This window comes from Glycine soja, chromosome 2 (genome assembly GCF_004193775.1).
Source record: "Glycine soja cultivar W05 chromosome 2, ASM419377v2, whole genome shotgun sequence".
NCBI lineage: Eukaryota > Viridiplantae > Streptophyta > Magnoliopsida > Fabales > Fabaceae > Glycine > Glycine soja.
The window spans coordinates 50,653,794-50,673,358 of record NC_041003.1 but is presented as its reverse complement, the minus strand read 5'-3'; the positions used below and the strand labels follow the sequence as shown (position 1 = coordinate 50,673,358).

Sequence of the window (19,565 nt, the reverse complement as noted above, 5' to 3'; positions counted from 1 at the left end):
ATGCTTATTTATGTTTAGTATTATTAATTTTATTACAATTACAATATTTTTTTATTGATTATAATAAATTATTTTCACTATTTTATTTTAACATAAATTCATAAATTTAAATATTCAAATATTGAATGTTTAGAATGGATTTAGGATTTTTTTTTTAAAAGTAACCAAAATGGCGAGTCAAGAAATTTAAAACATTTTGACCAACTTTATACAATGTAAGGTTAAGATTTTAAAAAGATTGTTTTATTTGAAGTTTTAAATTTTTATTAAAATATGGTAATTGATTGTGGATTTTGATTATAAGTTAAAATATATTTACTGTATTCGTTTAATTAATATTTTGAGACAAAAAATGAAATTTCAATAATCTAGATTAACAAAAGTTGATGAGACGATGTGATTGTCCTGAATAAAAATATTAAAAGATTTGATTGTAATAATTTGAAATTTTTAAGGTAATAATTTAAAATTTAAGAATTTAAATTTGAGTAAAAATTTATCAAGAGATTAAAAGTATACCTTAACTGCAAAAGAAAGTTTAAAATTGTAACAAAACCTAAAATAAAATAAAAAGTTCTCTTTTGAAAAAAAAAACTAAATTACGGTCAGAAAAATTATTGGAATAATTCTTTATACAAGAAGTCTTTTTCTTTTTTGATTTTTTCAAGAACTTCTTTTACTTTTGAAAGGTTATGTAGAGGTAGGATTTGGTATTTAGATATTCTTGTCAGAAACGAGTTTGGTCAATCATTTCTAATATAAAATAGATTATGATATTTTGTAAATGTAAATAGGTAAATTGAAATTCTTATTAAATGAAGATAAACAAAAAAATCATTTTTTTAGTATTCTATATCTATAGGATTTTGAAATGCTCAGAAAATAAGAGTCAAGATTCAGGGTTCATCAATTGACGATTTGTTTTTCTAGAAAAGTAATTCTGGTTTAGATATATGTATAGAGAAAGTCAAAGTCGTGTGCAAAAAAATGCAAGCACGGTTTGGGGAGGGATTTTTTATTATTTTATTCTTAAATTTGATTAAAGAATAAATTATCTCGTGAACATTTTATTCATCGATAGTCTTAATGAAATATCCTATATTTTGAACATCTATTTACTCTGTAATAGAAGGTATGGAGTATACGTAGTAGCTGTTGATCATTTTAGTTTCCTGTGTTTTTCTACCACTATTCATACATTTCATTTTATAGCACTTCACTTTATCCATTTAATTCATTGTCTATTTTATTTAATGATACAAATTATTGCTCTATGTTACATGGCAAACTGGTTCTCAAATATACATAGTATGGTTTGATACCCTTTTGCTAGTTAAGTTTTCAATTTAATAGTTTTTACTTTATTGTTTTTTTAATTTTTATTTATGAACGGAGTCCAACTAACTTGTTATTTAGAAAATATGCTTAATCTCGTTCAAATGGTGTATAAAAAAGTCAACTTCATTGGAGAGATTAATGACACAAGAGACTTGGAAGTTGATAATAAGAATTATAAGTATTTGGTATGTGCAGAAATCTCATAAATCAACATTGATGGAAATGAATGTCATGAATGTGAAGGTAGTCTCATATTGCTTAACTTGACCATCAAATGGAAGATAATATAATTGTATTATTTACGTGAGAGATTGTGCAAAAGAACCCTTCAAATGAACACGTAGGAGAAGAGCAGACAATTACATTGACAACCAATCAAGCATGTAGTCTCTCTGGATCTACTATTGAATTTGACTCGCATTTGCACAAAAACACCTCACCAAGGCGTCATTGGATTCAATTCAATGAGAGCAGACAAGTCCAAAGTCCAAGCATAACAAAAGTAAAATAGCAACACATCACCCAACAGAAGGCAATGGGTGGAGGAGAGAGGTGACTGACCCCACAAGAGGAATAAAACAGGCTGTGGTAGAGCTGTGAACGTTCCATTTCACCATTCTAATGACATTAATATTAATATATTATATATATTTATGTCTCCGAAAACTAAGCTTTGAGCTTTGAGCAGAGGCAGAGCATAAACGTTGTTGTGTGTTTCCTTAGAAAAGAGAGAAAGAAATAATGAGCTCCATGGGTGAGAGCCAGCAGCGGAGCTTGTTTGGGAGTACAAAGGCATCGTCTCTGCCAGTGTCAACGTCGCGTTCAGACTCTGAAGGAGGCCTTCGCAGACGTCTTTCTTCTCTGTCTCTGAAGATCCAATTAGAGAGCCCGAATTCCTCCTCATGGTCATTTCCCAGATCCAAGTCCCTCTCATCCATGGGTGACTATGCAAGGACATGGTGGGACTGGAGCTGGGCCTGGATCCTCTCCAGGAAGCTCATCTTCGCTACAGATCTCGAAATGAACGACCAGGAAACCAAGCTCCTTGCTTCTCATAACAGGGGCACTTGGAGACATGTTTTCTATAAGCTGCGCTCTGAGATCAGAAGGTTCATCAATACTTCTGATCACACCACTCTTCCCAAAACCTACCACCACAAGTCCACTCCTCAAGTCTTCTCATAATTCACAATGCTTATGCCTCCTTCAAATTATTTAGTCTTTATTTCAGATCCACCGTATGCCTAGCTTCTGCAATTCGTTTGTTCTTTTTGTTTTTTTTTCCCCACTTAATGTGTACAATTAATTCTTCATGTTAATTTGTCCTATCTCACACTAAGCCTGTACTCAATTACGTGCATATTCTATAATCTATATTAATTGTGGATTGCTATAAATTTGCCTAATGGAACGTCTTAATTATTTTTAGCTGCAAATTGCAATGCAATATATATATATATATATATATATGAGCTCACGTACTGGCTACTGCTATATATCATATATGTTTCTGCCCTTGAAAGCCAAAACTCATTTGGTGAATGTAGAACCTGCTGCCAATTTGTATCGATAACAGAATCCCCTGCCCAAGTAATGATTGGTGAATTCTAAACTTGTTGCCGTGTGATTCAAGTTTCCTGATCTCCCACGTCCTCGTATTTTGTCCCTTTTTATTTCATTACTCATCGTGTCATGCCGTTTTACGTCGCGGTTATGATAATTAAGGTGCCTTCCTTCCACGGTTCCACCACCATATCACCGAACACCATTATTGTTGCTTTGCTTTGTGTCGGTGCACTATTTCTTCTTTGTTTTCTATTTTTTCTTTTTCTGAATAAGAAATGTGGCTAAATTTTTAATGCATGATTATCGACTTATGCTTCGTTTAACACTTGTCGGTAAGGAAGAAAATGATGTAGAGAAATCAGCGAGAAACAAATAAGGACAAACAAGTATGTAAGAAAATGAGTGCATTTTTATAAAGAAATGAAAAGCTGTTTGGTATTGTAAAAAAAAGAGAGAGAGAGAGAGAGAATAAAGAGAAAGAAATGTTTTTTTTTTTCTGTATATTTGATTAGAAAGTGAAAAGAAAGAAAACAATGCTTTTGTTTAACAGATTTTTTTAAAAAAAGATAAGATTAAATGAAAAAAGTATCAAATTTAGTAAAAAATACAAATAATACTTTTTTTTTTATCAAGACTAAATTTTATCAATTTATATGTTGAATTTAAAGTTTTCATAAAGGGTAATAAGTTTTAAAAAATTCATGTAACTCAAAATGTAATTAATACTTTATCATCTCAATTTATTTTAACGGACCATGTCTTATTTAACATATAAGTAAATATCTACTATCATTAGATTAAATATTTAGTTTAATTTTTATATACATTATTGTTTTAAAAATTTTATATTGCCAACTTATTAAAAATTATCAGTTGATTTTTTTAGATAAAAAATTATCGTTAATATAACTATTTAAAATAATTATGATAAAAATCAATAAATTTATTTTACATGTTTTTTACTTTGGACCTCAATTCCCCCACATGATTGTTTCATAATCTTTAATGGTCACCAACATCAATTCTCCCTGGTTGGAGAAAACTGAAAAGTGCTCAATTTACACATATTCTTTTGATACGATACTAAAAGTTTATAATACTAAAAGTTAGATCTTTTGATACATGCGTATTTTTAAAAATAGTTTACATTTTAAATTTATCAAATATTAGAATAAACCAACGGTTAAGATTTCATAAATTTCATGCGGTTGCAACGGTTTAGTCCAAATCATGATTCCAATAAAATATTTGTTGATTTAATAGTAAAAGTCTGAGTAAATACTATATGAAATTGTAATATAAAAAGATTTTATAATATCATTTAATTTTATTTAATAATATATTAAATTTATTAATTTTTAATAATAATTATCTTAAAAATTATATCAATAATAATTTGAGATTTGAATTTTTGTTGCAAAAGCAACATGCTATGATGTGAGCATGCATATCCAAGCCACAAAGCCTTATAGAAGGATCACTAGTGGAGCTCAACTGCATTAATTGAATAGAGGCAGGAGACAACCCACTTTGTGCTACAATATTAATAATGTCTTTATTTATTTATTTATTTATTTATCATGGGGTGAGAAAGAGAAGGGTAGGAACAGAGCGACACGTGTTAGATGGGAGTATTCTTATGGGACGATTTGTTATGGCCACGATGAGAGACCATGTTTTTGGTCCACTTCATTGTTGATAAATTTGTGGCATAATCGAAATGTATCGATTTAGTTTTTTTTATAAAAATTAAAAATTAATAAAACACTAATATTTTTTATGAAAAATAAAAAAAACTAAAATAATATATTTCAAAAACATAAAGAAGTAGAATCAAATTATGAAAATAAAATAATTATAAAACATAATGGATAAAAAATAATATTAAACCTATATATTATCAAGAAAAGAACCTTAATTTTCGTATTGCCTCACTCAGTTAGTCACGACTCACGACTCACAACCTCACCCTCTTAATTCAATGCCTCTCACTCACGACTCACGAGGACCTCACCTTTTCAGTTCAATGCCTCTCCCTCCTTCACGGCCTCATCCTTTGATAATTATTTTGAAGTTCTTTGCTTTAGGAAACAAGTGACAACAGTGAAGTTATTGATGAGGAAATTATTAACAATTGAAGACTTATGTAATTTAGATTTGCGGAATTTATCGAACTATGTATTTTCAATTTTTTTGGACTTATGATTTTCTTTGGACTTAAATCACCTTTTTTATTTTTTATTTTGAAGTATTCATGAATACTTGTAGGTATAAAAAAAAAAATCTATAGAAATTTTCCAAATGGATACCCGACGGATAATGAACGGGCAGTGTACACAAGTTTTTTTCAACATAGTCCTTATCCGTGTTCAACCCAAACCATTGTCATTTCTACTGGTTCGGTTCGGTTTTATTTAGGCCAGTTTCACATTTTAGTGGGGAGGAAATTTCATCTATTAAAACTTTAAACCATTCTATGCACATAATAATTAATAACTTCCAACCTTTTCATTTAAAAGTGATTTTCCCCCCTTCAAGATTGAATCCAAATGCATTGCAAACCTGTCTTTAAAGCACCAATCCAAAAACACGTCAAATATTAAGATAAAACGTGTTTTAAGTCTATTAATTTTCAGTCAAAATTGATATTAATCCTTATATTTTGAAAAATAATGATTTTAGTCATTGTCTTTTTCATAATTAGTAAATTGATCTCTCATCCTTGTATCCTAAATTTCATTAAAAAAATAAAAGCATTATTTTAAAATGAAAGAATTAAAAATAATTTTACAAAAAAATAAGAAACCTAAAACATATTATACTCTAAATTTTACAATCTTGAATCTTTAAAAGATACCTGAAACTTGCTTTAAGGAAAATCTCAAATTATTCTATTGAGAAGGCTACGAGAACCAACTTCATTATAAATAATGGTAGTTATTCATTTCATTAAATATTACCCCCTTCGGTACTATTTATAAAACTCAATTATCTAATTTATTAATATTAAGAAAATAGTTAATTTAGTTTATAACAATAAATATTTCTTGAATTTTTTTTCTTTAAATCTATCATTATCATCAATACTCACTTTTCTCTATCTATAATTGTTTGTCATTACAATTACAAGCTCTTTTTAATTAGGTATATTTTAATAAAAAAATAATTAATAAATAAACATTATAGAAGAAATCTTATAAAAAATAATAGTCATATTTTTAATTTGAGTCTTATAAATAAACCCAAATCTGATATTCAGTCCTATATATAAGAAACATATAAATAAATCATCAAAATTAAGAAAAATGAGTATTTTCTTGCTTTGGACCAACTCGGCCTTAATCAAGGAAAGTGGTTATATTCCTTTAAAAGAAGGACAGTGGTTATATTAGTTATTTTTAATTAATACTAACATAACATAAATTTAAATTGTATTCCAAAAATGTATTTGGTTTAAGTGATTGATTATATAATGACATTACTGATAATCGGATGAAAATTTTTAATTATTAAGAATAAGTTATATTATTAATAGCTCATTAAATAGATTCATTTCATAAAAAATGATTGATATCTTATTAATAGAGCTTACAGTAAATTAATAAAATAAGGTGATAAAAGAAAACTAACCATTAATAATTTAAAATTGGTTATATTTCATATAATTAGGAAAAAAAATATCACTATTTGTTTCTTATAATAAAGGACCGAAGGTAATATTTGATTAATAGTTCAAATAGTTTGCACTGCAAATTAAATTAAATATCATCTTAAATAACTGCTAGTTTTTTTTTTCTTTTATTAAAGTAATGTTTGGACCAACTTTTAAAAAAACACATTGTTTGATACTAATTTTATTTCTTTTTCCACATTAACTAGTCCACGAGAAAGCGAAAGAGACTAAAAATAAGTAGTACAACTTATTTTTAAAAACTAATTCACTTGACATTTTTAAAAGCTAATGCAAAGTCCTTAGTTTGTTTTTAAAGATTTTTACTCTATTTTAAGGCTTTTATTTTGAACTTTCTTTAAAGCAAGCTTTAGCGATAAAAAAGCTAGAATAACAGGGTATTTGTTTAGGGAAAGAAAAGCCAGCTGAGAAATAAAATGCTTCAGCACTGTCACTTTAACACAATGCATGTGCTCCGACATAATCCACAAAGGCTTCTTAGTTCGCCCAATACATCATGTCATACGTGTGAAACTTTACATCCGTGAAATCAAGAACTTGAAAGATCAAAATCCTTCTACTTCAACTATAGACAGAATGCCCCTACATGAAATCACAGAAAAAATAGAAGACCAACTTGAAATAGCTGTAACACCCAACACTAAGGTTTACAAAGCGAGAAACAAATTTTCCACTCATACAGCACATAAATGTAACGCTTGATGAGTCCTCATGCGAGAGCACCCACAATCCTGATTGTTCTTCAGGGATAGGACTGGTCAGCAGATATGAACAATTTTTTGTAAAGATTTTTGCTTTATTTTTTCTTTCTGGCTTTGCTGCATACAACCTGCCAAAATTGCATTCCAGAATACAGGAAGAGTGACGTTAACAATGAGAGTAATAAAAAGTCAACAGCTATTCAGCTAATACTCGTTTCGGCAAACTGCTGGATATAGACTATCAGCTAATACTCTATGCATTATTCAACAGCAGAAACTGAATTTAGAACTTCAACAAGATGCAGAATCAAGATCTATGAATGGAACGATATTTATTTACAAAGATGTGCTTAGCGGGAGTCCCACCCCCACCCCAAGTTTGGTTTTGGGGTTACATCTTTTTATAACTAGTACTACCACCATATATAATATAACTGAACTTCATTCAAATCATTTCGGATTCTTAGGTTCATGATGACTTCTGGTGTATATGTACCAATGACTCGGAACTTTAACATCCAAGAGTGAGAGACTAACATCTGTTGGCTAAATGTCTTTTCCAACCACTAGAGATGGCCTACCACATAATATTAGAAGTATGTTGGTGATTACAAGATATACCATTTGTGATGCCTTTTGACCTCTAACATCTTAAAAATTCATAAGAATATAAATTATAAAGTGGGCAAATAGTATTTCATACAGGGGATAAAATTTCTATTTTACCCAAAGCCAAAAGTACCTGTACATAATGAGCACAATCATAAGCTATTGAGCACTTGGTGCATCTCTCATGCTTAAATTCAGACTGTTGCGCATAGTTCTCCTACCAATTCCAGCGTTGCCTTTTTGCATCATGGCAGCAAATTCACCATAATCAATCCTTCCATCCTAAAACAGAAGATATAAACATAATCATGAAGCATAATTACACTAGAAGATAGTCCAGAAACTTAATTCAATTCATTAATGATATGCGACATAGAATCATGTTTGTCAAATTATTAGAATTCAGGCATTTGATATTTAAAGCGTATTTATATTAAAGGCTAGATAAGTTTTGATTAATTAATTGTTTTTCACAATCTTTGATCAGAAAACGTTTAATGGATAGATCAAACATAGGTCCTAACTTTCTAATGGATAATTTTGCATGGTGCCAAACCCTATCATCCAGATAGGAACCTGAAAACATATTGCAGGAAAACATCTAAAATTCCCTTTTCTGCCGCTGATATCAACATATCATTCTTACATTCTCAGATAGTAATTCATACAAGAATAGAGAAGAAAAGCCTCGGGAAACAGAAAAAGAAATGTAGAGATACTACAAGAAGAACATCGGGCTTGCTACCTCCCATCCCAAACCTCACTCACAATTTGCCTCTATTTCCCCACTCCTCTCTTCTCTCTCTCTCCCTCCTTCCCATTCCCATTAACCAAATCTGTTTCCTGCCCCCACTTGCCAAGTGGGCAGGTTATCACAATGCACCCTCATCATGTGCTGATCACAATTCCCAATTCCCTCACAGGATGCCCTCAACAGCCACTAATTTTTGGTTGCTATTCCTTTCCTTGCTACTGTACACTAACACAATCACATATAGTCACATTACATACTTAAAATTATGGTTAAAAGAAAGGCTTGAAGACCATGTGCTATCACAAGTGCAGTAACAGATGAACTCTAACAACACACTCTTTTCAGAAAACATTTTATTATTGAATGAATTTCATGTAGGTCACTAAATAAAGAATAGTCAAACTATTTAGTGGATCTCACAAGAAATTCACCCAATTATAGAAAGTATATTGTAAAGAGTAAATTGCTAGACTTTCTCAGTAGTAATATTAGTTTACACAAAAAAAACATGATTATGATAATTAACTGCATAATTATTGTAGCAAATAATGCAACTAATTAGTACAACAGCAGAACATCATAATTTTGTTTTGGGGTTTTGGTAGAGGGGTGGGGGGAGGCTGGTGATGCCAAGTGTTACTTCAAATACTATACCCACGGAGTTATATTTGCAAGGTCATAGTCAATTGCAGCAGCTAAGCAATTTTGACAATAATAGTTATCCAGAACTAGTTATTGTCAAACATTTTACCAAATTTGACTATCACAACATAGTCCCAATAACAAAATATTCATAAACAATTAACATATCCCTAGTGTTTTGAATATAAACTAATTACTACTCCCTCTGGTCTATATAAGACACTTTGGATTTGCTGACCAAAAAAATAAGACACTTTGGACATAATCACATAAACCAATAAAAATAGTTAATGCAGTTGATTTTATTATTTTTTTTAAAAATGTTACTAATGCACCAATTTTACCCTTATTAATAATCATTAACTTGTTATGGGCGACGTGAAAACATTAAAATCTAAGAGTATTATGCACCACTATCAATAAAAAGCACAAATATTTAGCATAATTAACAAGGGCAAGTAGTTGAAAAAACATTAAAATGCCTTATAAAAAGGACCATCAATTCCTTCTAAATGGTGTCTTATAATAAGGACCAGAGGAAGTATCATTTTTCCATTTCTTTTTTTGAAGATTTTACGAAACTATATAGTTTATATGGAAATTATTATATTCTATCTAGGACACTGTATATGCATTTCGAAAAGAGACATACAAGCATCCCTTAGTAGGCAAAAAAATTAAAATATTTTTTTAATGGCTACCACCTACCAGAAAAATGTACATGTAATATATGTTGATATTTTTATTAATTGGAACTCAGAGGTAGTTAAGGATCTTATCTCCTTGCAGAATTAACATGTTAGATAACAAAATTCTGGTAGCTATGAAACGAAACTCCAGTTAATGCAGGATAAACGCAAATTAATATTGCTTACAACATGTAAGCATTATTTAACCAAAGAACATTTTAGATTTCAAACTAAAAACCAATTTAGGTTATTGCAGTAAGATTACAGAAAAATTGAAGACTAAAAGTGCAGTCTTTTAAGGAGGATATATATAATACAATACTGTAAGATCTTCTAACAGCCTACAAGGATTTCCTATGTGAATGTATAGCACAGGTTAAACAACTTACATTATCTTGATCAACTTCTCTAATGATGTCTTCAAGAAAAGCGTCAGTCATGTTTTGTTCTGCACAAGCTTGTTGAAGTTCATCAACTGTAATGTACCCACTACCATCCTTGTCAAAATATTGGAATGCTGCAATGAGATGTTCTTCACGCTCTAGTTTGTTGAGATGAACTGTTGCAGCAATAAACTCCCCATAGTCTATGGTTCCACTTTTGTCCACATCAGCCTGAAACAGCTCAAACATTTTAGCTGTGAATGGAACATGTTCAAAGATTATATAAGGCGAATACAAGATGCGGCTCAAAAGAAAAGTGGAATCATTTTTTTTTATCAGCAAAGAAAAGTGGAATCATGTTCGTAAAAGATGACTGAATAGTCCCAGGTTTTCTACAGTAGCATAACAATTTAAATATGCTTCACTAATGTGATGCCTAATGTCAAGCCCAGGCTTTCGCATATAAGGAAATTTATAATATTATATTTAAAAATAATAACTAAATAAAAATGTAAGTACAAACACGAAATACAAAAAAGAAACTTTTCGCAGAACCAACAACCTACCGCTTCCATAAGATCACGTATTTCTATATCCTTAAGGGTAGACCCATATCTTCTTAGACCAGCTTTGAGTTCATCGAAAGTGATTGCACCACTGTTATCAGTATCCATAGCCTGAAACATTTCTCTCAAACCGGCAATCTCCTCTTCGGATAGACTTTCAGCAATCACCTAAAAAATTAGTATAATAAGCAATTATAACTACAGTTACATAGTTTCAGACAAACAAAAGGATAATAGATGAAGGAGAAGTGAAAACAAAGAGTAAGTGTGGAAGCCCAATAAAGTGAGGTTTATTTGGCATCCAAGTGCTTGACTCCACAAAGACAACAATAGCACTTTACATATCATGTATGGAATCCATTATCTTTTTCATACATAATCTATATTTATTCATCAATTAGCTTCACTTACTCGCAGAGCCATCTTCTTTAGCTTATTCATAGCAGAAAACTGTTTGAGACGAGAAAGAACAGCAGGGTCCAGTGACCTGTCAGGGGCAACTCCATTTTCACATATCCAAGGATGACCTAAACAGGCAAATGACACAAGTAACATTATCAGACAACACATTGCAATGCAATATTTTGAATATTTACAAAATTTAATCCTTAAGGAGGTTAAGCTGAAATTTGCTTTTGAGGAAACATCAACATCCAGCTAACTATTAATTTAGATAGGACTATTTCTTCCTGGGTGAGTCTGCTATAGATGTGGCAACGCCAGTGAGACTTTAATCACCTATTGCATCTTTAGTAATGAAGATAACTTTGAAAGTATGAGTAGCACAGGCAAAACAACTATGCCTTTGATATGAGGGTGGTCTTTGCTCATAGTAAGTATAGTAAAAAAAGGATAAACATACATAACACTTGATGAGCAGTCAACCGTTCTGAAGGCCGAGAACACAGCATCTTTCTAATCAGATCTTTTGCACTGTCAGATATTAGAGGCCAAGGATCTGAGTCAAAATCTATAAGTCCCTTCAATACTGCATCAAATATACCCTGCTGGGTCTCTGGACTCCAAAATGGCAAAACTTTCAGTGGTGACACAGATGAAGGACGGGAAATCAAAAGAGTGTTGGCAGTAAGATATACCTGCCCAAAATGGCGGCACTCCACTAAGCAATATGTACAGTATGACACCCGCTGTCCACACATCTGCTTCAGGCCCATAATGTTTGAGGAGAACCTCAGGAGCAACATAGTATGGGCTGCCGACTACATCAGTGAAAACTTGACCTGAGGCAAAGGTTAAATGAAGATTTAAACAACACTAATTAGTATTAAATGGTGTTCCCACCCTAAAAATCCTAATGGGAATACAAATGTATTTCAATAAAATATAGTAATGTTGTTCTAAAAAAAAGATATAGGATATTTGTTACCTACCGGGTTTGAAGAAAACGGAGAGGCCAAAGTCAATGGCTTTAAGAGAGAAATCATCATCTTTGTTGACCAAGAGAAAGTTTTCAGGCTTGAGATCTCTATGCATGACCCCAAGGGAATGGCAAGCCTCAACAACACCAACAATAATTTTGGTCAAGTCAGCGGCCTTCCTCTCGGTATAGTGGCCCCTCTGGATGATGCGATCAAACAACTCACCCCCGGAACAAAGCTCCATGACAATATGAACATAGAGTGGATCCTCATAAGCACCCTTGATGGTGACAATGTTCTTGTGACCAGCTAAATGATGCATTATCTGAATTTCCCTCCTAACGTCCTCAACGTCCTCCTTGGAAATCAACTTCCTTTTGGAGATGGATTTGCAGGCATATTCAATGGAGGTAGCATTCTCGGTGCATAAATAAGTGGTACCAAATTGGCCCTGTCCCAATTTACGGCCAAGAGTGTATAGATCACGAATGTTGGGAGTCTTATGGCCCAAGACATAATAGGCTTGGTTGTCGAGGCCGCGGCGCATGATGGACTCTCTCTTGGCGTTGAAGGGAAGATAGTTGTTGTTGTTGTAGTTTTCTGCAGATTGCTTGGTAGAGGGGTGGTCGGAGGAGGGATCAGAATGGGTGGTGGTGGGCTTTGAATGGTCTTCGGGCTGGCTCAAGCCCTGAGAATATTTACCTTTCAAAGATCCGCGGCAAGTGTTGCCCATCAAACAAACCAATTTATATTATATATTCATCCAACGAGCTCCTCTCATCAGCTTCTTTCTTCCCCTCTGCTGCGCTCACCTTACAAACATATCAATCAACAAAATTATTCATTTCTTTCGTCTAATCTAATCTTTTAACACCCAGCCAGCCAGCAGAAAAGAATACAATAATAAACAATTACTACGAAATAAGCGAGCGTACCAGAACCAAGTGAACAGCGAATGAATGGAAAGAGGATAATTATTTGCTTTCTTCTCCGACAGATCTCCACAAAATTAGTTTCGAAAAATATTTCTATTTTATTTTTCTGGTTAATTTTAGGATGATTAATTGGTGATGGTATTGCATTTTTGTATTGGCTCCTCTCCTGCCGAGAAACATCGGAGGTCAGTGCTGACCAGCTACGCCCACTTCTCTCTCTGTGGAATTTTCAATTAAATATATCACGCGGCTTTCTTTTTCACTTCGGTTCAATTCAATGCATCGGAGATCAAAGGGGCCCAAAGCCCAAATCAAAAACAAAGCTAAAGACCAAACTACCTTTTGCATCACTATTTTATTAACTACACCGTCCATCTAAAAATTCTAAATTTCATTTCCAAAAATACCTATGAGTATTTCAAAAGGTCAAAAACCATTTAATTGTTCTTAAACAAATGAAATTTGTTTGAGAATTCAATGGTGGCGATGGTGCTCATGCCATCAAGAAATTTTTGGTGAAGGATGGTTATTGTAATACTCATGTATATTTGGGAAATAACATTCACATAATTTAAATATATTGTTTAGCTAGTTAAAAAAAGTATTAATAATACATCTAATGGCAATGTAAAATATCGTCTCAAACACATTTTTGAATCCCGAGTTATGACCTAAACAAGGATTAAATGTCAAAAAACATAAAAATAAAAAATTAACCAAGATTTGTATTAAAGTCGAATTCAATTCAGACATACAAAACTCGGTTATAATACTAATATTAGGCACAATAAATAAACATCCAATAAAGTCAAGTACAAAGCTATAATAAGTGTCTCAAAATTGATTGATCAAATTCCCTCACACCTTAGCTTTTACACTCTTGGAAAAATACTATATAGAAACCCAAGGTGTATACAAAATTAGTTGTCATTTTTTCATTGAATATTGAGAACATAAATTAGCAAGCAATATGTAACATTCAAAATACCAAGGGTTAATCATGTCAATCACAAATGAAAATCCTTAACATCCAAGACAACTAAGAAAAATCACATTAAACTAAAAGGGTGAATCACAGGTGACAAAAATCTCACAAGATATGCTTTTCAAATCTAAAGTGTTTAAGCTTGTGTTTAAACTAAAAAAACATCATGAAAGTTAGCATTACCATAGGTTTCAGAAAACCTCTAATTTCCATACTTAAAGGACTTGCACATAAAGATCAAACAGACTTTATTAGAATTATAATGTGGCCAATGTAAAGGCAAGGTATAAAAAGAGACACTGAGCTATAAAACTAGAGAGAAAAGAGGATACATAAGGAATAAGCTATAAATAACCTAGAGAATCAAATAGCAAAAAATACAATTCAACTTACCTTTGTATTTTCCAAATTTCCTTAAATTTTGTTACCTTATTTTTTTCCATCATAAATATTTTATTGTGTTTTCTATTTCTTTATTCCTTTATTTTGTTTCTTTATTTACTTTTCCTTTTTTAATACTTTTACCAATTTTGCCAAATGCCACCAACTAAACTTATGTTAAACAAGATATTTAAGTTAATTTTCAACTTTTTTCATTAGTTGAAACGTTTATTTGATTGTTCAATAAATAATTTTTTTAATAATTTAGCTTCTAATTTCTAGTTTTTTATAATATTTTTTTTCTTTTTATCTTTAATATATTTATCAAATTTTTTACTTATTCAATTTTAAATAAATCATAATTTTATTATTTTTCAGTTATTTTATACTTTTTTAGCTATTTTAATGACTATTTTTTTATCAAATACTTATAAATTAATAAACTAATTTTTTAACTTTTAAGATAACTTTTCAATTTCTAATTTCAACTTCTAATTAACTATTCAAGTAATTTGATCCAAGATAACCTTACATCAACCTACAAATATTTGTCAAACAAGTACAAAATGGAAGAGAGAGAACATCAACATATCCCATGAATTCAGCCAATTTTTGTTTTTTAAAATTGACATTTAATTAATAAAATATTAAAATGCGTTTCGTAACTGGTAGTGGTTCCTACCGTCATCTTTGACATGTAATGTAAGCAAACTCCGATGAGATTGCAAAGAAAAAGGGAGGCACGGTAGTCATTCATTCACTTATTTCTGTTTCTATTGTACCTTAGCCTAGCCGGCATCGCTTACATAATTTTTCTTGTCTTGTCTTGTTTTGTAGAGTTGTAAGTTGTACTTGTAGTAGTATATACTAATAGTAATATTATGCTGATAGCTACGCCCAGTATCAGTTGAGTGAATAATTTTAGAGCTAGCTGAGCTCACTCTCCTGACCTGGCCCCCAACTTTATTTGCTATACTTTTGTTCCATGTCCTTTTATGCATTTATATTATATTATACTTGAAAGTTGAAACATCCAACTCAAACTGACACTCCAGGGTGATTTTATTAGGATATGAAGATGGCTTTACGTTCTGGATCCGATCTGTGAATCTCTTATATATTACTTGCTCTTACAGTAGCTGCTGCCTGCTGATTCATTGGCATCAAACATGAGCGGAGCTGGAGCTGTTCTTGTTGCTGTGGCTGCTGCTATCGGCAACTTGCTGCAAGGATGGGATAATGCCACCATTGCAGGTCATTTTTTTATTTATTTATTTGTTCAGCCAATATTTAAGATAACATTCAATAACACTAGTCTAATTGGCTTTCTATGCTATACTATGCAGGATCTATTTTGTACATAAAGAGGGAGTTTAATCTTCAAAGTGAACCCACAATAGAAGGTCTAATTGTGGCCATGTCACTTATTGGAGCCACTGTCGTTACCACATGCTCTGGACCCTTATCAGACTTTCTAGGCCGACGTCCTATGTTGATCATTTCCTCTGTCCTTTATTTTGCTAGTTCTCTGGTCATGCTATGGTCTCCAAATGTTTATATTCTCCTCTTTGCAAGGCTTTTAGATGGATTAGGCATTGGTTTGGCAGTCACCTTGGTACCTCTTTACATATCAGAGACAGCTCCACCCGAGATCAGGGGATTACTAAATACTCTTCCGCAGTTCACTGGTTCTGCTGGAATGTTCTTTTCCTACTGTATGGTCTTTGCTATGTCACTCACCAAGGCCCCAAATTGGAGACTCATGTTGGGTGTTCTTTCAATTCCCTCTCTCATTTATTTTGCACTCACGCTATTCTTCTTGCCTGAATCTCCAAGATGGCTTGTCAGCAAAGGCCGGATGCTAGAGGCCAAGAAGGTTTTGCAACGACTTCGCGGCAGACAAGATGTCGCTGGTTAGTCATGCACTTATTTGATTTGAATTTGATCACTTGCTATTGAATTGGATGGTAATTGTTCTTGGCTTGGCTATGATCAGGTGAGATGGCTTTACTAGTTGAGGGTCTTGGAGTTGGGCGTGATACCGCTATAGAAGAGTACATAATTGGTCCAGCGGTCAATGAATTCAGTGAGGCAGAGCAGATCAAATTGTATGGGACAGCAGAAGGTGTATCCTGGATTGCTAAACCAGTCACTGGACAAAGTTCCATTGGTCTTGTATCTCGGAAGGGAAGCATGGCAAATCAAAGTGGTCTAGTGGACCCTCTAGTGAAACTCTTTGGTAGTGTCCATGAGAAGCTCCCAGAAACAGGAAGCATGCGAAGCGCACTTTTTCCACATTTTGGAAGCATGTTTAGTGTTGGGGGAAATCAACCTAGGAATGAAGATTGGGATGAAGAAAGCATAGCCAGAGATGGAGAGGGAGATGATTATGTATCTGATGCCAACGAGGATTCCGATGACAATTTGCAGAGTCCATTAATCTCACGTCAAGCAACAAGTGTGGATAGGGACATGCCTGCTCCTGGCCAGGGAAGCAGCATGATTGGTGGTGGATGGCAGCTAGCATGGAAATGGTCTGAAACAGAAGGTGTTTTCAAGAGAATATATTTACACCAAGAAGGTGGTCCAACTGGATCTAGTAGACGTGGGTCTCTCATTTCACTTCCAGGTGGTGATGGTGATGGTGAGATTGTCCAGGTTGCCGCTCTAGTGAGTCAGTCAGCCCTTTACAACAAGGAGCTTATGCATCAGCAGCCAGTTGGACCAGCCATGATTCATCCATCCCAAACATCTGCAAAAGGGCCAAGTTGGAGTGACCTTTTTGAGCCTGGAGTGAAGCATGCACTGATTGTGGGGGTGGGGATTCAAATTCTTCAACAGGTAATTACATTTTTTGAAACTTCTGTTCATCTAACTTTGATAAAATTGTCAGAAAACTATTTAGACATTTTAGGATAGATTTTTAAAATCTCAACTCATTCAGTAGGTGATTGATTCACTAAACAATCATTGAACATCATTAACCAATTGTACCTAGTAAAAAGCTATGTCTGATTGTCATCTAAATCCTCTTTAAACATTACAGTTCTCTGGTATAAATGGGGTGCTCTACTATACACCTCAAATTCTTGAGCAGGCAGGTGTTGGGTATCTTCTTTCAAACCTGGGCCTCGGTTCTACTTCTGCATCTTTTCTTATTAGCAGTGTGACAACCTTGTTGATGTTACCCTGTATAGCTGTGGCCATGAGACTCATGGATATATCTGGCAGAAGGTATGCATCTTTCATTTATAAGTTTTTGTTGGCATCTACTTAAATAGTAAGATTTGTTTCATTAGGTGGATGTATCCGGGAGATGATTTTCTCATGGGCATACTGTTTCTATTGCATAATTTCCCTGTATGTTCTTTGCTAGAATATTTTGCAATTTAGGGTGGTATTTCAATAACAATTGGGGTTTGAAATTACTACTATTGCAAACTGCTCTCAAACTAAAGGAAAATGACATCAAACAGTGATAAGATCAACGATTCTATATGGCAGTAAATGTTGGGTAATGATGTTTCAACATGAGCAGAAAGTAAGTGTATTGTAGATGAGATTGCTGAGGTGAATGAGCTGACAAAGAAAGGAAGAGATTAGGAATGTTTTGATATCCAAGGGAATGTTGAAGTTAGCATCTATAGATAGGATAATGGAAACTCGTCTTGTTTGTGCGAAGATCAATGAAGGATCCAATGAGAAAAGTTGATCGGATTGAAGTGCTCTAATTAAAAGACAAAGTAAAACTTAGGAAAACATTAGGAGAAGCCATTAGAAAAAAGGGAGTTTGCTCTATTTTTCTTTTTTCTTTTTTTTTTTAGCTTTGGTTTTTAATTTAGCTCAGTGGTGTTGAATGATCCATGTTTATTGACTCCACCCAGTGAATATGACTTGGTTGTGGTGGAGACGGTGTTTTGTTTTGTTTTCTGTTTATAAGTTCCTATATTAAAGTATTTGAGATAATTCTGGAAATTGTTACCATTATAATTTGGAAAACGTTTGAAGATTCAGAACTTAAATATATAATATTTGTGACTTGTGACTTATCTTCTCTTTGTGTTTCTTTTTTTAACCCCTTATTGTAGTGTATATATTTCTTCATTACTTGTTTCTGTTCATTCAATCTGCAGTACTCATTGGTGACATTTTCTATTTTATTTATTCAGAACCTTGCTGCTGACTACAATCCCCGTCTTGATAGTATCACTTCTCATATTAGTAATAGGGAGTCTTGTGGAATTGGACAGTACTATAAATGCTTTTATCTCAACTTCGAGTGTTATTGTCTACTTCTGTTGTTTCGTCATGGGCTTTGGGCCAATTCCTAATATCCTTTGTTCAGAGATCTTCCCTACTCGAGTTCGTGGTCTATGCATAGCTATATGTGCTCTTACATTTTGGATATGTGACATCATAGTCACCTACACGCTCCCAGTTATGCTTAATTCTGTGGGCCTTGGTGGTGTCTTTGGTATGTATGCGGTTGTGTGCATCATAGCTTGGGTGTTTGTCTTCTTAAAAGTTCCAGAAACCAAGGGCATGCCACTGGAAGTTATCATTGAGTTCTTCTCTGTCGGGGCAAAGCAAGCTCAAGTTGCCAACAATATTAATACCTGAGTTTACATACGACCCATTGGATTTTTTTCAATATAAAATTATTTTGAATCTATGAATATCTTGTTTTTTTCCTCTTTAGGCACCTTCATCGTGGGTTGGGATTTGGGATTGAGAAATGAGAAAGTCCAAGGAAACTCGTTAGTCAATAAAATTAGAAGCATCTATAATATTCGAATTTGATTTCATAACCCTTATTTCTTGACTTTATTAAATGATATTTGCTTTTTAATAAAATACTACTACTTACTTTATTCCTTACCACTAGTGTAAAATATTATAAAGAAAAGATTAAAAAATACATTTATTTGAAGAAATTAAAATATATT

At 32.7% G+C, this 19,565-nt stretch overlaps 3 protein-coding genes across 4 annotated transcripts; 2 read left to right on the top strand and 1 right to left on the bottom strand.

Annotated features, from left to right (window-relative positions):
• Positions 1-1,558: 1,558 nt before the first annotated feature.
• On the top strand, positions 1,559-2,766 carry LOC114404124. The gene has a single exon (XM_028367232.1). The coding sequence runs from the start codon at positions 2,080-2,082 to the stop codon at positions 2,521-2,523; it is 444 nt and encodes a 147-aa protein (XP_028223033.1). The 5' UTR covers positions 1,559-2,079; the 3' UTR covers positions 2,524-2,766.
• Positions 2,767-7,000: 4,234 nt separating this feature from the next.
• On the bottom strand, positions 7,001-13,470 carry LOC114404099 (calcium-dependent protein kinase 26-like). Of its 2 annotated transcripts, none has more exons than XM_028367214.1 (9): positions 13,254-13,470; positions 12,331-13,130; positions 12,037-12,180; positions 11,802-11,954; positions 11,351-11,466; positions 10,940-11,107; positions 10,380-10,604; positions 8,039-8,187; positions 7,001-7,424 (listed from the first exon to the last, which is right to left on the bottom strand). In XM_028367214.1, exons 2-8 carry the CDS (start codon positions 13,049-13,051, stop codon positions 8,065-8,067), a joined length of 1,650 nt encoding a protein of 549 aa, XP_028223015.1. In that variant the 5' UTR covers positions 13,052-13,130; positions 13,254-13,470; the 3' UTR covers positions 7,001-7,424; positions 8,039-8,064. The 2 variants fall into 2 exon arrangements, with proteins under 2 accessions (XP_028223015.1, XP_028223019.1); XM_028367218.1 differs by having other exon boundaries at positions 12,331-13,120.
• A 1,982-nt stretch (positions 13,471-15,452) lies between these two features.
• Positions 15,453-19,406, top strand: LOC114404087 (monosaccharide-sensing protein 2-like). Its single transcript, XM_028367206.1, has 5 exons — positions 15,453-15,873; positions 15,966-16,532; positions 16,616-17,460; positions 17,666-17,853; positions 18,789-19,406. Exons 1-5 carry the CDS (start codon positions 15,789-15,791, stop codon positions 19,237-19,239), a joined length of 2,136 nt encoding a protein of 711 aa, XP_028223007.1. The 5' UTR covers positions 15,453-15,788; the 3' UTR covers positions 19,240-19,406.
• Positions 19,407-19,565: the final 159 nt, after the last annotated feature.

Bases quoted from the DNA above. Each gene is read 5' to 3' on its own strand.
- LOC114404124 (XM_028367232.1), top strand. From the start codon at position 2,080: ATGAGCTCCATGGGTGAGAGCCAGCAGCGGAGCTTGTTTGGGAGTACA.
- LOC114404087 (XM_028367206.1), top strand. From the start codon at position 15,789: ATGAGCGGAGCTGGAGCTGTTCTTGTTGCTGTGGCTGCTGCTATCGGC. The intron at 16,533-16,615 runs GTTAGTCATGCA...GGCTATGATCAG, and splicing joins CGGCAGACAAGATGTCGCTG to GTGAGATGGCTTTACTAGTT. The intron at 17,461-17,665 runs GTAATTACATTT...TAAACATTACAG, and splicing joins GGATTCAAATTCTTCAACAG to TTCTCTGGTATAAATGGGGT.
- LOC114404099 (XM_028367214.1), bottom strand. From the start codon at position 13,051: ATGGGCAACACTTGCCGCGGATCTTTGAAAGGTAAATATTCTCAGGGC. The intron at 11,467-11,801 runs GTATGTTTATCC...TTGCCTGTTTAG, and splicing joins GACTGCTCATCAAGTGTTAT to GTCATCCTTGGATATGTGAA. The intron at 11,108-11,350 runs GTAAGTGAAGCT...CTAATTTTTTAG, and splicing joins TAAAGAAGATGGCTCTGCGA to GTGATTGCTGAAAGTCTATC.